The 13720-nt window shown below is 34.4% G+C and overlaps 1 protein-coding gene across 2 annotated transcripts in view; it reads left to right on the plus strand.

The window, feature by feature from the left end:
- LOC307167506 (cell adhesion molecule 2-like) overlaps positions 1 to 9047 on the plus strand; it is a 17291-nt gene extending 8244 nt beyond the window's left edge. The window contains exons 4-8 of one of the 2 annotated variants that reach the window (XM_079886668.1): positions 3500 to 3838; positions 4772 to 5062; positions 6545 to 6667; positions 6773 to 6809; positions 8062 to 9047. In XM_079886668.1, coding sequence (XP_079742794.1) covers positions 3500 to 3838; positions 4772 to 5062; positions 6545 to 6667; positions 6773 to 6809; positions 8062 to 8083 — 812 coding nt within the window. In that variant the 3' untranslated portion in view covers positions 8084 to 9047. Of the gene's footprint in view, positions 1 to 3499; positions 3839 to 4771; positions 5063 to 6544; positions 6668 to 6772; positions 6810 to 8045 lie in introns of both variants that reach the window. The other variant, XM_079886667.1, reaches the window with a different exon arrangement.
- The last annotated feature ends 4673 nt before the right edge of the window (positions 9048 to 13720 follow it).

Genomic DNA, 13720 nt, shown 5'->3' on the forward strand with positions numbered 1-13720 from the left:
ACAAAAAAACACAAACACAGAGACACTCTCATACACACATTCACTCACTCTCTCACACACACACACACACACACTCACCATCACGTACACACACACACACACACACACACACATACACACACACACTTGCACACACACAAAAAAACACAAACACAGAGACACTCTCATACACACATTCACTCACTCTCTCACACACACACACACACTCACCATCACGTACACACACACACACACACACACACACACACACACACACATACACACACACACTTGCACACACACAAAAAAACACAAACACAGAGGTACTCTCATACACACACTCACTCACTCATTCACTGACTCACACACACTCACCATCACGTACACACTCACACACACACACACACACACACACACACAAAAAACACAAACACAGACACTCTCATACACACACACACACACACACGAATACACACTCACACACACACACACACACACACACACACACACACAAAACACAAACACAGAGACACTCTCATACACACACACTTACACACACACAAAAAACACAAACACAGAGACACTCTCATACACACACACACACATACACACACACTCACCATCACGCACACACTCACTCACTCACTCACTCACTCACTCACACACACTCTCTCACACACACACACAAAAACACAAACACAGAGACACTCTCATATACTCACACACACACACACACTCACCATCACGCACACACTCACTCACTCACTCACTCACTCACTCACTCACTCACTCACTCACACACACTCTCTCACACACACACACAAAAACACAAACACAGAGACACTCTCATATACTCACACACACACACTCACCATCACGTACACACTCATACACACACACACACACACACACACACACACACACATATATATATATATATATATATATATATATATATATATATACTGCATATACACACACACACACACACACACTCAGTGCTGGGTAGTAACTGATTACACATGTAATCTGGATACATAATCAGATTTTAAAAAGTACTTGTAATTAGATTATATTAGGTTTAAAATACTCGTAATCAGACTACAGTTACTCTTTATTGCTTACATGATCACATATTATTCTCACTATAGCAGTAAAATATTCATAATTCATTGATTATCCCTAATACTCAGAAAGTCTTCCAGTTTTGTGGAATTTCACACACAGACCAGCGACTAGTCATGTGACGATCACTGAAAACATTTGATTTACACAAATCATTTCTCTTTTAAGAAATGTTTTCTCAACATTGCACCATTGCATATCTAATCAGCTCCGCATTAATTATTATTTGAATTATCACTCAGTGAGTCATTTAACCGTGTATTACTGTCTCTGGAAGGCTTTTGTCTTTCAAACTCATTAAAATGCATCATTTCATTTTTAGATGCAATGAGGGGATTCCCCGACTTTTTTTGGTCATCTGAACCTATTTAAATATAATATATTTACTTGAATTTCCCCCTGAGATTTAATAAGAGACTTATTAACTGATAAGGCTTCCCCCTGAGACTTATTAACTGATAAGTCTTCCCCCTGAGACTTATTAACTTTTAATAAAAAGTTAATAAGTCAGGTCATCAGTAGAATAAAGTCCATAATAATAATAATATTAAAGTTGACTGTTCTGACGTCAGGTTAATGGTCACATGACAAAAGATTTTATCATTTGCTTTTATTTTTAAAATATTTATGATTTAATTAATAGCCTTTCACCCACAGTTCTGTCACACACCCCAGTCTGGGAAATCCTGACGTAATGTCATATTTAATGCACTTCATGTTGTTGATGATATTTTCTCTCTCTTTGTGTTTTTAAATCAGTGATGGTACAAGATTATCCTCTTCAACTCATATTGATAAATACACTGATAAACAAGTTAGGTCAAAAGAAATCTAAAAGTAGTCAGATCCTTGAATTATGGATTCTGTTACTAACTACAATGATGAACACACACACACACACACACAATACGTAATATATATTATACATATATATATATATTAGGGCTGTCAAACGATTAATCGCGATTAATCGCATCCAAAATAAAAGTTTGTGTTTACATAATATATGTCTGTGTACGGATTATAATTATTTTCTCTATATAAATACACACACATGCATATATATATAAGAAAAATGTGTTATTTATATATAAAATATTTATATATAATATAAATTATATATAATATAAATATATATACACAGTATATACATGCAAATATTTCTTAAATATATACATGCATGTGTGTGTATTTATATATAGAAAATAATTATACACCGTACACACACATATATTATGTAAACACAAACTTTTATTTTGGATGCGATTAATCGTTTGACATCCCTAATATATATATATATATTAACTACCTATAGTGGACATTCAGCAATGGTTACTGTTGTGCTTGGAAATTTTATATCTTGTATCTGTGGAATTATCATAAATTATAATGCATATTCACAGCAGGGATGAAACTGAATATAACGCTGATTTCACTTTGTATGTTGTTTATTTAAAGCGTAACTCTCGCCAAAATGCAACCTAGGGTCTTTTTTGTGATTCTACTCGAGGCAAACTTTCGTTTAAAAGCATAATTAGGATGGAAACGCCACTTTTAAGTTTGACCGTATTTTCGTTTTCGGTTAAAATGCCTTGTGAATGGGAGTGAATGGGGCACGACAATGATAGCATCAAAATCACTATTTTTAAAACACTAAGAAGGCTCGACACAACATGAAACTGTGCTGGAAGTGTCACCAGAGGCTCGACACATGAACTCCAGCATTTTGACAGTCAAAAATAGTCGATCTCCGAATGCAATGTAACAGGGAGGAGAGTAAAGATGGAAAGCTCCTAAAGCTTAGTTCCACATAAATTCACGGATAATCTGTTGTTTTGTCGTTAGTGAAAATCAATATTGACCTTGTATTTGAAAAAGGATCCTCATATAAGAAGCAATACTAAAATTCAGAGTCAGTTCATTCGCATTTGGAGATCGACTATTTTTGTCTGACAAAATGCCGGCGGACGGAAACAACAACAGCTACAGTGAGTTGTTCAAAAACTCTGTGAACACAAACACTGTTCTCAATGCTGGAGTTCATGTGTGGTGAGACTTCCAGCACAGTTTCATGTTGTGTCGAGCCTTCTTAGTGTTTTAAAAATAGTGATTTTGATGCTATCATAGTCGTGCCCCATTCACAAGGCAATTTGACCTAAAACGAAAATACGGTCAATCTTAAAAGTGGCGTTTCCATCCTAATTATGCTTTTAAATGAAAGTTTGCCTCGGGTAGATTCACAAAAAAGACCCTAGGTTGCATTTTGGCGAGAGTTACGCTTAAAGTATACATGTTGCTATTTACACTGCGGTACATTTGCTTTATAATAATCACATGCAGACTGAAATGCTTCTCATATCTGATCTGTGTGTCCTTCTGTTGTGTGTTTGTGTAGATGCAAGCGGTCCACCGGTGAACATCACTGCTGTTTTGGGTCACACCGCTACATTCAAATGCCCCAATCAGAAGAGCGGGACTGTTACACGCTTGTACATACAGAAAGTTAATGGAGTTCAAGGCAGTTCAGAGATATACATCAACGGTTTTGATTTATCCAGAAATTTGGTTGTTCCTATCGAGTACCAGAACAGAACCAAAGTGAACCGAACAGCCCTCAGCATGGAGATGACAGATGTCTCCGTTCCTGACGAAGGATTGTACAAATGTTATATTTTTTATGGCACATTGGCTACTCTCTCAAAGTCTATCCCGGAGATCTATCTCAAAGTCACAGGTATGGCACTAGATATACAGACCACAGGGTTGGGTTAAGCTCAGAACTGAGGAATCAGCTCAGTCTCAGTTTATGAGTGTGAATTTGAATCTGAATGGCAGACAGAGAAATTCACATGAATTCAACAACAACAGGATTTTCAAAACGACAAATCATAAATAATTACATCATTAATTTTGACAAATTATGCTTATCTTTTCTCGGATATGTAAAATATATTTTATCTCAACTAATGGGATTCACCCTTTTTATTTAAACTAAATTAACAGCCATCAATGCAGATTATTGTTTTTAATTTCATTTTTATTTTTAATTTTGCCTAACAATAACCAGAGGGGTGTGCATAAAAAAAGAAGAAAGTAAATTTATGGTGATTAATGTTTCCATATAATTGTATAAAAAATAATATTGACAAAACAAAGTGAGGAAATTAGAGCATTCTGGCTAATTAGTGAATATAGTTGATTTCTGTAAATCCTCCAAATGTTATAAATATGAGAATATGTTTAGGTATGGGTGATTCATACTAAAACATAAAATGCATTATTAAAAACTATACTTCTGATTTGCTTTTACTTTCTTCCTTTTTTATGCACCCCTTATTCAAATGCACTTGAGCCATTCTCAGTTCATTTCTGAATGATGCACAACCCTGATAAGCTCCTACATTGTGTGTAATGAATCTGTGGTTGGTCATTTGAATGCATGTTCATGTGCGAATATGAGTGTGCATGTCTGTTTTAAGACCATCTCTGGTTTATTTGCGTATGTACATCTGTCTGTGCGCACTTGCGTTGGAAACTCACCGCTGCTGAGTAAGCGCTCATGGGAGGCTATTACTGACGTGGGTTTTGAGGAAATGAAACATTGTAGGGGGAACCTCTCCGGATTTCTAAAATGTCACTTATTCCACTGTTCTCTCCCTTTTTAAAGCCAAATACAGCGTTCCCACAATCGAGAAGGAGTGCAGTGAACGTAAGAACGGCGATGGCGCTGCTGGGAAAAGCTGCCAGCTGAGTTGCTCGTCGACGGGAGGTTACCCTCAAAGTGCCGTGAAGTGGGCGGAGCTTAACCCCAGTCTGATGAGTGTCGTTCACAACGAGAGCTCAGAAGATCTGCTCTCCAAAACATGGACCATCAACCAAACCATCACGTACAACTGCGACCATCCAACCAATGTCAGCTGTGCCGTAGATGACGCTGTTTCCCCCACCATCACCATTTGTAAGTGAGCTGGATGGAAATTGCATTCCATTAAAGCTCCAAAAAAAAACATTTAAAAAAAAAACCCAGCAAGCGATATCTGTCATTTCACCATCTATAGACCCGGTTTAGTCCGGCTATGAGTAACACACTTCTAGACAAAATAACCTTGAGTTTGGTTACATGTCGTTTTTCCCAAAATAACTTGCGAGATGTTTGATATTCCATCATGTAAGCAAAGTCAACAGTGATTACAAGCTGTTTGGTTTCATTTCTTCACTCATTTCATTTCTTTGTCTAATTGATGACGAGTCTATTCTTGGGCGATGGTTTAGACGTCTGTTCAATTTTCACTGACAGCCCAAATTTTGCCTTGTTTTAGTCTATTAAACGTCTTTTAAACGCAAAATTGCTTGCTGGGACTTTATTTTAAGGAGACGTGCATGCACGTTACTACATGTATGTGCTAATAACAGTAACTAACCCTAAACCAAACCCTAACCGTAACTATAGTAAGTACATGTAGGTAATTAATATTACTCAGTACTTATTTGAGTAAGTACAGTGTAAATACGTCAACCTTAAAATGAAGTGTAACCAAAAAGTAATATTCCAAGTCTTTTGAAGTTTTGTGTGACTGAATTTCAAAAATGTTGATCACTGAAAATCCTGTCCTCTAAGATGTAGTGGGGTCATTTCTCTCATGAATATTAATTAGGTTATATTGCATAAGTAATGTGGAGTAAATAATGTCAGGATAATGTAAACTTTTCCAGGGCTTTTCCATCTTTTAGATGGCATGGATGCCCATATATGATCATCCTTATGCAAGGGAGAGTATCCTGAAATTTAAAAGGCAGCGATATATTTTATATCACATTTATTCTAATTACTATATACTATATATACTATGCCAATGTAAAAGATTATTTTGAAAATATTTACATTTTAAGGTTTACTAAAAACAAAAAATCCATTTTTTCCCTTATAGTACTGCACTGTTAGATGTATTATCTATTTATTTTTTATCAAATTTTTGTTTATTTAATCTGATTTTGATTCAGTTGTTATTATTTATATGAATCACTTTTCATTTATTTCTTATTTATTTTAACCCATGTATCTATTTATTTTAATCTTCAATATTTTTTAGATATTATATTAATTATTTATATGAATCACTTTTCATTTATTTCTTATTTATTTTATTTCTTATTTATTTTAACCCATTTATCTATTTATTTTAATCTTTTATATTTTTTAGATGTTATATTATTTATTCATATGAATCACTTTTCATTTATTCCTTATTTATTTTAACTAATTCATCTATTTATTTTAATCTTTTAAATTATTTATTTATTTATTTTTACACAGTTTTTCTCGGACCCCTCAGACCCTCTGTGGCCCCCAGTTTGAAAACCCCAGTAACAAGTGCATCACAAATAATTCTTCAAGAGGGAAAAGTCAAAAGATCAAATGTCTTTTGTTGTCTTCTTTCAGGCGAAACAGAACATTTCTCAGTTGAGGTGATCGTAGCTATTGTTTGCGTGCTTGCGTTTGTCCTGCTGCTACTTCTTGTCTTCATGGTGATGAAGCTCTGCTGTCAAAGACGTCAACGAGCAGGTACACAAGAACACACACACTCAGTTATTAAGAAACACTAAACTACATTAGCTATTAGACTTCAAATCTTCATCTGAACATGTGTATCGTTTCTCTCTTCCACAGCTAATCAAGGTGACCATGAAAATGCTGTTCCATTAACGTAGGTATCTTCACATTATGTTCTCTTATGTCCTCGCTGTTTTTAATGATGCAATTACAATGAAAATGTTCTGGAGCTCACAAAAGCACCGTAGAAATTATGCATACCAGGGTTACTATAGTTAACTAAAACTAAAAACATAACATTTTTTGGGTAACTCTTCATTTTACAGTGTAACATATGTTCGTACCATAGTAATAACAGTAAATTATGCATAATTACATGCAACTAACCCTCAACCAAAACCCTAATCCTATAGTTAGTACATGTTGTTACTTAATATTACTCAGTACTTAAATATATAATTACACTGTTACAATGACACCTTAAAATAAAGTGTAAACTAATTTTGTTACTTTAAATAAAATAAATGTTAACTAAAATTTAATATGAAAAACTTCAACTTATTTTTATTTCAGCTAGTTGCCAAAGGCAATATTTCTCGTTTATATCTCACCATTCTGACTTTAGAACTCTCAATTGCGTATTATAAAATTAGAATTGCGAGATGTTAACTCGTAATTGCGAATTATAAAGTCAGAATTGCGAAATGTAAACTCGTAATTGCGAGAAAAAAGTCAGAATTGCGAAATTTAAACTCATAATTGTGAGAAAAAGTCAGAATTACGAAATTTAAACTCGTAATTGCGGAAGAAAAAGTCAGAATTACGAAATTTAAACTCATAATTGTGAGAAAAAGTCAGAATTACGAAATTTAAACTCGTAATTGCGGAAGAAAAAGTCAGAATTGCGAAATTTAAACTCGCAATTGCGCGAGAAAAAGTCGAAATTGTGAAATAAAATTTTTTTCTTTACTTTTTTTTATTCAGTGGCGGAAACGAGCTTCCATAAGAACTTGATGGACTGAAATAATTAATATAAAAACATAAAAATTATAAAATCACACAAAAAAATTACTAAAACTTTCACTACAATTAAAAATATAATATATAAATAATAAATAATATATAAATGCAAATTAAAAATATGAATATAAAATATAATAGTATCTAAATAACAATTATATAACTATATTCCACGTTTTCTGCAGTCATTTGAAAAGTCATTGACTGAAAATCTTGACATTGTTTTTGCATGGAAAATGAATTCAAAGTAATTCAAATTATTTCCAGTTGATGATTTTTGTTTTTGGTGAACTGTTGCTTTCAGACATAATTGATGTCATGTTCCGTTGACGCCAAGAATAACCAATGGAATTCCTGTATTTCTAACTAGCGACTGCCATTCACAGCTCAAGCGCGTCTGAGACGTGAGGACTAAACATTAAGGAGATTTTCCGCCATTGTGGAAGCGCTTCAACTCCCAGACGGACCAAGGGCAGATTGTCCAGCTCAACGTTGCGTCTTTAAAGTGGTCAGCAGGTCCTGACAAGCATCCTGGCACATTTGAACAAGCTTTTGAGAGTTCCCCTTCCTTTACCCAGTCGTTCATTTGGAAAAGCACATCATTTCCTCGTCATCCTGAAGCAGCAGTGGGTTTGTTTTTAACACAGAGGCGTTTCAGCCAGAGAAGAGTGATTCATAACGGTGCTTATTAAAAAAATGTAGTGGCTAAAAATTGCGCTGTATTCTCCATAATGTCCTGTATCAACATCTCATAGTATTTCAAACTGTGCCACTTTATTCCAGGGAAAGGGAATTGTAAAGTTCAGACTTTGAAGGCTGAACTGAAGTAAATAGTCTGATTTAGGCCAGTTGTATGGTTGACAGTTGTTTATGTTCATTTAAGAATATGTTATTGAAATGGTCTTAACACTGTTCATTCTCAAGGGACATTTCATTTGCTTTTAGAAGCTGATTCATTGAAGCTTTATTTTTTTAAAGCCAGTTCTCAAGAGACGAGCTCACTAAACATAATTCATGCAATCATATACTGCAACTGTACTGTTACACGATTTGCTGGCCGTTTACTGTCGCATTACAGTAATAATATATCTGTTCATGTGTTTGGTTCTGACTTTTATTCTTTTCTGCACCACCTCACTGACACTTACTGACATTTATGCAGCGTTCAGAAATACTTGTTATGGTAAAACTGTTCTCAGGGTGAGAGTATTTAAATTTTCTATTAAAATGAAATCTGTTTCTTATGGAAATGTCATATGCACTTTGCTTTCTGACTGCTTGAAATGACCCTTTTTACTGTTTACGCTGTAATTTATAATTAAATTATTCTGTTTCTTAAAAAAGATGAAATAAAAAAATCACTTGTTTGTTTATTTTCCCTGACTCATTATTTTTCATTATTCATTATTTCACTATTAGCATTTCTGTTTTAACATTTAATCCTTAAAACGCACTAATATCTATTTTCACTAGACACTATTGGAATAACTAGTAACTAATAAATAAGAACTAGTATCTAATGAATAAGTACTATAATATATAAGAACTAGTAGATATTGAATAAGTACTATAATATATAAGAACTAGTAGATATTGAATAAGTACTATAATCTAATAAATAAAAACTAGTAGATATTGAATAAGTACTATAATCTAATAAATAAAAACTAGTAGATATTGAATAAGTACTATAATCTAATAAACAAGAACTAGTAGATATTGAATAAGTACTATAATCTAATAAATAAAAACTAGTAGATATTGAATAAGTACTATAATCTAATAAACAAGAACTAGTAGATATTGAATAAGTACTATAATTTAATATATAAGATCTAGTAGATATTGAATAAGTACTATAATATATAAGAACTAGTAGATATTGAATAAGTACTATAATCTAATAAATAAGAACTAGTAGATATTGAATAAGTACTATAATCTAATAAATAAGATCTAGTAGATATTGAATAAGTACTATAATCTAATAAATAAGATCTAGTAGATATTGAATAAGTACTATAATCTAATAAATAAGAATTAGTAGATATTGAATAAGTACGTATTAAAAAGGTAATAATAAGCACTAGTGGATAATAAGTAGCCTATACCTAATGGAATAGATACTAGTAACTAAAAAATAAGTACAAGTATGAAAATAGATTCTAGTTCGTTTTAAGGATTAAATATTAAAAACAGCTTCCCATAATCCTTAATCGCAAAGATTTAGGTATAAAAAGACGATGCACTCATAATATGGATGAGAAAAAATACAACGAACAAAATGGCAGAATAAGTCACGCCTTCTAAATATACGAGCCAATCGCCGATGGGTAAAGTCATTGCGTCACTTCAGCTTCCGATAGAAGCTCCGGTTGCGCGCGCTTATGACTGCACATGCGCACTGGCCTGTCGAGCTTTAAAAAAAGCAGCTCTCTGTCATGATTTGAGCATTTAGAAACAAAATGTATGAGACCGGTCTCTAGAAATGTTATCTGTCAGTCATATTGAACAGGAATAGTTTACGTTCAGGTGTGTGTGTTGTTAGTTTTACCGTTCAGGTTTAATTAACAGCACAATTTCATCAGTAGTTAGTTGAGTTGACGATAGTTGGCCCGTTCTTGAGTTCCAGAACATTTCCACGTGTTTCCATGTAAGTAAAAACTTAACAAGACATTGTATTTGAAGTAGGGCTGGGCGATATGGCTGAAAACTGTATCACGATATAAGTGTTTCATATCGGTCGATATCGATAATTATTGATATTTTTTAGGACATATTTAAAATAAGGACCAGTCCAGGAGACAAATATATTACATTTAAAGATTTTTTATTTTAAACTTAACCTACCTCTGATTATAATCCCATCAGTTATAAAGGCAGAAATGTCAACACGACCATGGACAACTCAAAAGTCTTTCTTCTGTTGAAAATAAAAGTTATTTGGAAGAATGACCAACAGTTGATGTACCCCAGTGACTTCCATAGAATATTTTTCTCCTATGGAAGTCAATGGGGACCAGCTACTGTTTGGATACCCACATTCTTCAAATTATTAATATTAGAAAATATTAGAAGGAAATTAATACAGGTTTGGAACAACATTAGAGTGCGTAAATAATGAGATAATTATTAGTGAACTATCCCTTTAAGGACAAGCGGCAGCGTGTTTACTATTACTACTGTCTCTTTAAGAGCTGCGCGCGACGCGTCTATTATAACTTGTTACACGCATTTAAGCAGATTTTCTCTCAATTTTCTCAAGTTTGCTTTCACTTTAGACATATCCAACTAGTTTATGTAAACCTTGTGTGTATATAACAGTATTAGCACAATAAGACTCGAAAGATAACTAGTCCAGTATTCAGGCGCTGCTGGTAGACAGGCTTTAAGTGCATGTGAGCTTCACATGTAACGTTACGTGCTGAGAAACGCACACGCTAGAACAGGCATCAGCACGCGAATGAACAGAGAAACTGACGACGGTCTTGCATAATCTGCAGACGACATTGGTCTGACTAACGGTCAGACTTGAAGTCAGGCGAGCTGACTTTTCCTATTTTATCAACAATCGCTGCGGCACTCATTTTCTACTTTACTCATCTTCTACTTTCACTCTACGCCAGTTCTGTTACTGAAGAATCCAACACGAGACAACAATATTGCGCAACCATACTGACTGGCTGTTAGCGTGTCACTTCCTACGTTGCTATGTTACTAGAGAGTGAGTGCCTTTGTTCATGCAATCAAACTTGCTTTGCTTTTTTCTTCCGACGAAAAAAAAAAAAAAATTATCGAACGTTTTATCGAACGCATTTTTTATTGATATTGATTACGTGTCTATCGCGATACATATCGTTATCGTTTTATCGCCCAGCCCTAATTTGAAGACTGTATTAACTAGCTATTTTGCTAACTCCACAATTGCATTTAGGCTGTGTTGTAAGGGCGGTTTTCAGTATGCTTGGTCATAATTTAGGAGTGAATAACTTTAATAATTTATATTTGTTACTACTAAGATAAGTTACATCCTAATTAGTAGACTTTATAACCCTGATTGGTTGGTTGTTATATGGTATTGAATGTCTTATGCAGAGGTGCTCAAGCTTTTTACTACCAATCAAACTTGATTTAAGACCACAGGGCAAATGTTATTGATGCATTTCAACTAACTAAGTTAAGTGGAATCTCTTTTAACTAGTCCTATTATATCAAAATGAAAGTTTTGTTTTAAAGAGCACCTATTATGCTTGTTTTCCATGTTCATCTTTCTTTAGTGTGTAATGTTGCTGTTTGAGTTCTTTTATCAGTGTCAGTGTTTCTGAAACGCCTCCATTGTAGTCTTGAGTTTCTTCCGGGAACGAACACGTCACAATATTCCTCATTATAATAATTCATACGCAGAATAAAGGGGCGGGGCCTGGTTGAGTTAGTTAGTAGTGTGTTAAACTGGCGGTTATGGTAAGAGCGGGACATTTCCCAAACACACTCGAAGCGCTCGACCAATCACAACACACTGCTCCAGCCGACCAATCAGAGCACAGTGTGCTTTTCAGAAGGAGGGGCTTCATAGAGACAGGAACTAAACAGAGCGTTACTGACAGACTGGGAAGAGAGGAGCCGCAACAATGGAGAATATGAGGAAAATAATGTTTTATATTTTTAAATTTTATGTTTAAACTTAAATGTTTAAGCATGAAGACCTGTTCTAGTAGAGCCCAAAAACAAAATCAAGACTTTGAAAAAGGCATAATGTGGCCTCTTTAATGAAATTCACTGTTAAAACATCGAGTTAAAACAAAACGATACATTAGAAATGAAGATATGCTTCAATGGCATGTTTTTCCCCCTTACTGGTTTTTTCCACTTCTGAAAGTGGATGTGTTAGGCCAAATCAAAGGTCATCACAGGCCAGTTTGGGCATCTCTGCTCTGATAGATACAGCCAAGTCCCGCAAATGTGTTCAAACACCACTTCAAGTTGACTTTAAGTAGTATTTACTAATGTTGAAGCATAGAAGTTATGCATCTGAAGCTGAGACAACCATCTCCACAACTGTTAAGTGTCTTAAAATGATACTTTATTACCTTTTATAATAAAAAAATGAGCTCAAAATGATTTTTTAAAATAGGATTCAATAGAAATCTAATAGTTTTGCTGTCTGTTCTCCAGTAACAGCTTCATCTGTAGTGCTTCAAATGACCAGTAGGGGGCAGCATCATATTAGAAATCGGCTGATGTGACTAAGCACATTTTAATCCACAATAATTAGTATTTATTCCAACTATTTGGGGTTATGGGCCATGTGGTCATATAAAATCCCAATATTGATAATGTATAGCCTATGTAAATGTTACTCAGAAAGCATTTTGAGACTAACTACCTCTGAAAGAGCTATAAAACCATATGACAATGTGTCTTGCAAGAAACCCTGAGCCGGGCCGGGTCGGGTCGGGTGTAGTGACTCGAGGGGAGAAGTTGGACTGGAGGATGAATTTGTGTCCAAATTCTGGGTGGAGGAATTTTAAAGTGATCTAAAAACGAGTCAAGCCTCTAATTCTGCGGAGAAAGATTTACTACCTAATGCCCAAAACAATCCTTTAATTCCTGGCCACATAATAGAGATTTACCAGGGTCACAAGGTGTCTGAAGAGACAGAGACTGAACTTAATGTCTATAAAACGAAAGAAAATATGCACACAGACTCTGACATTGATTTTCAAAGTTTTAATTTTTCATTTGATACAAAAGCATTCTTAAATAAATTCATTTTTGTTCAGTTTCTTAGTTTTTACAAAGATAAATTAGCATTTCATAACACAAAAAATAACAACTACAAACAGTTTATTATGTACAAATCGATCCAGAAGTCCTTCATGAAGTCCAGGACTGTACCACCTGCATGTGAGTTTCTGAGGCACTTTCATAATGTTTGTGTAAAAATAGAGTTTATCATCATCATCATCGGTCAATACATTCATCGACCCTACGGGGAGTCCCGTACGGCACGGTCAGTGATTGTCTTGTGTCATATTCAGAGTGAAT

Source organism: Squalius cephalus (genome assembly GCF_949319135.1).
Source record: "Squalius cephalus genome assembly, chromosome: 11".
In the NCBI taxonomy this organism is placed as follows: domain Eukaryota; kingdom Metazoa; phylum Chordata; class Actinopteri; order Cypriniformes; family Leuciscidae; genus Squalius; species Squalius cephalus.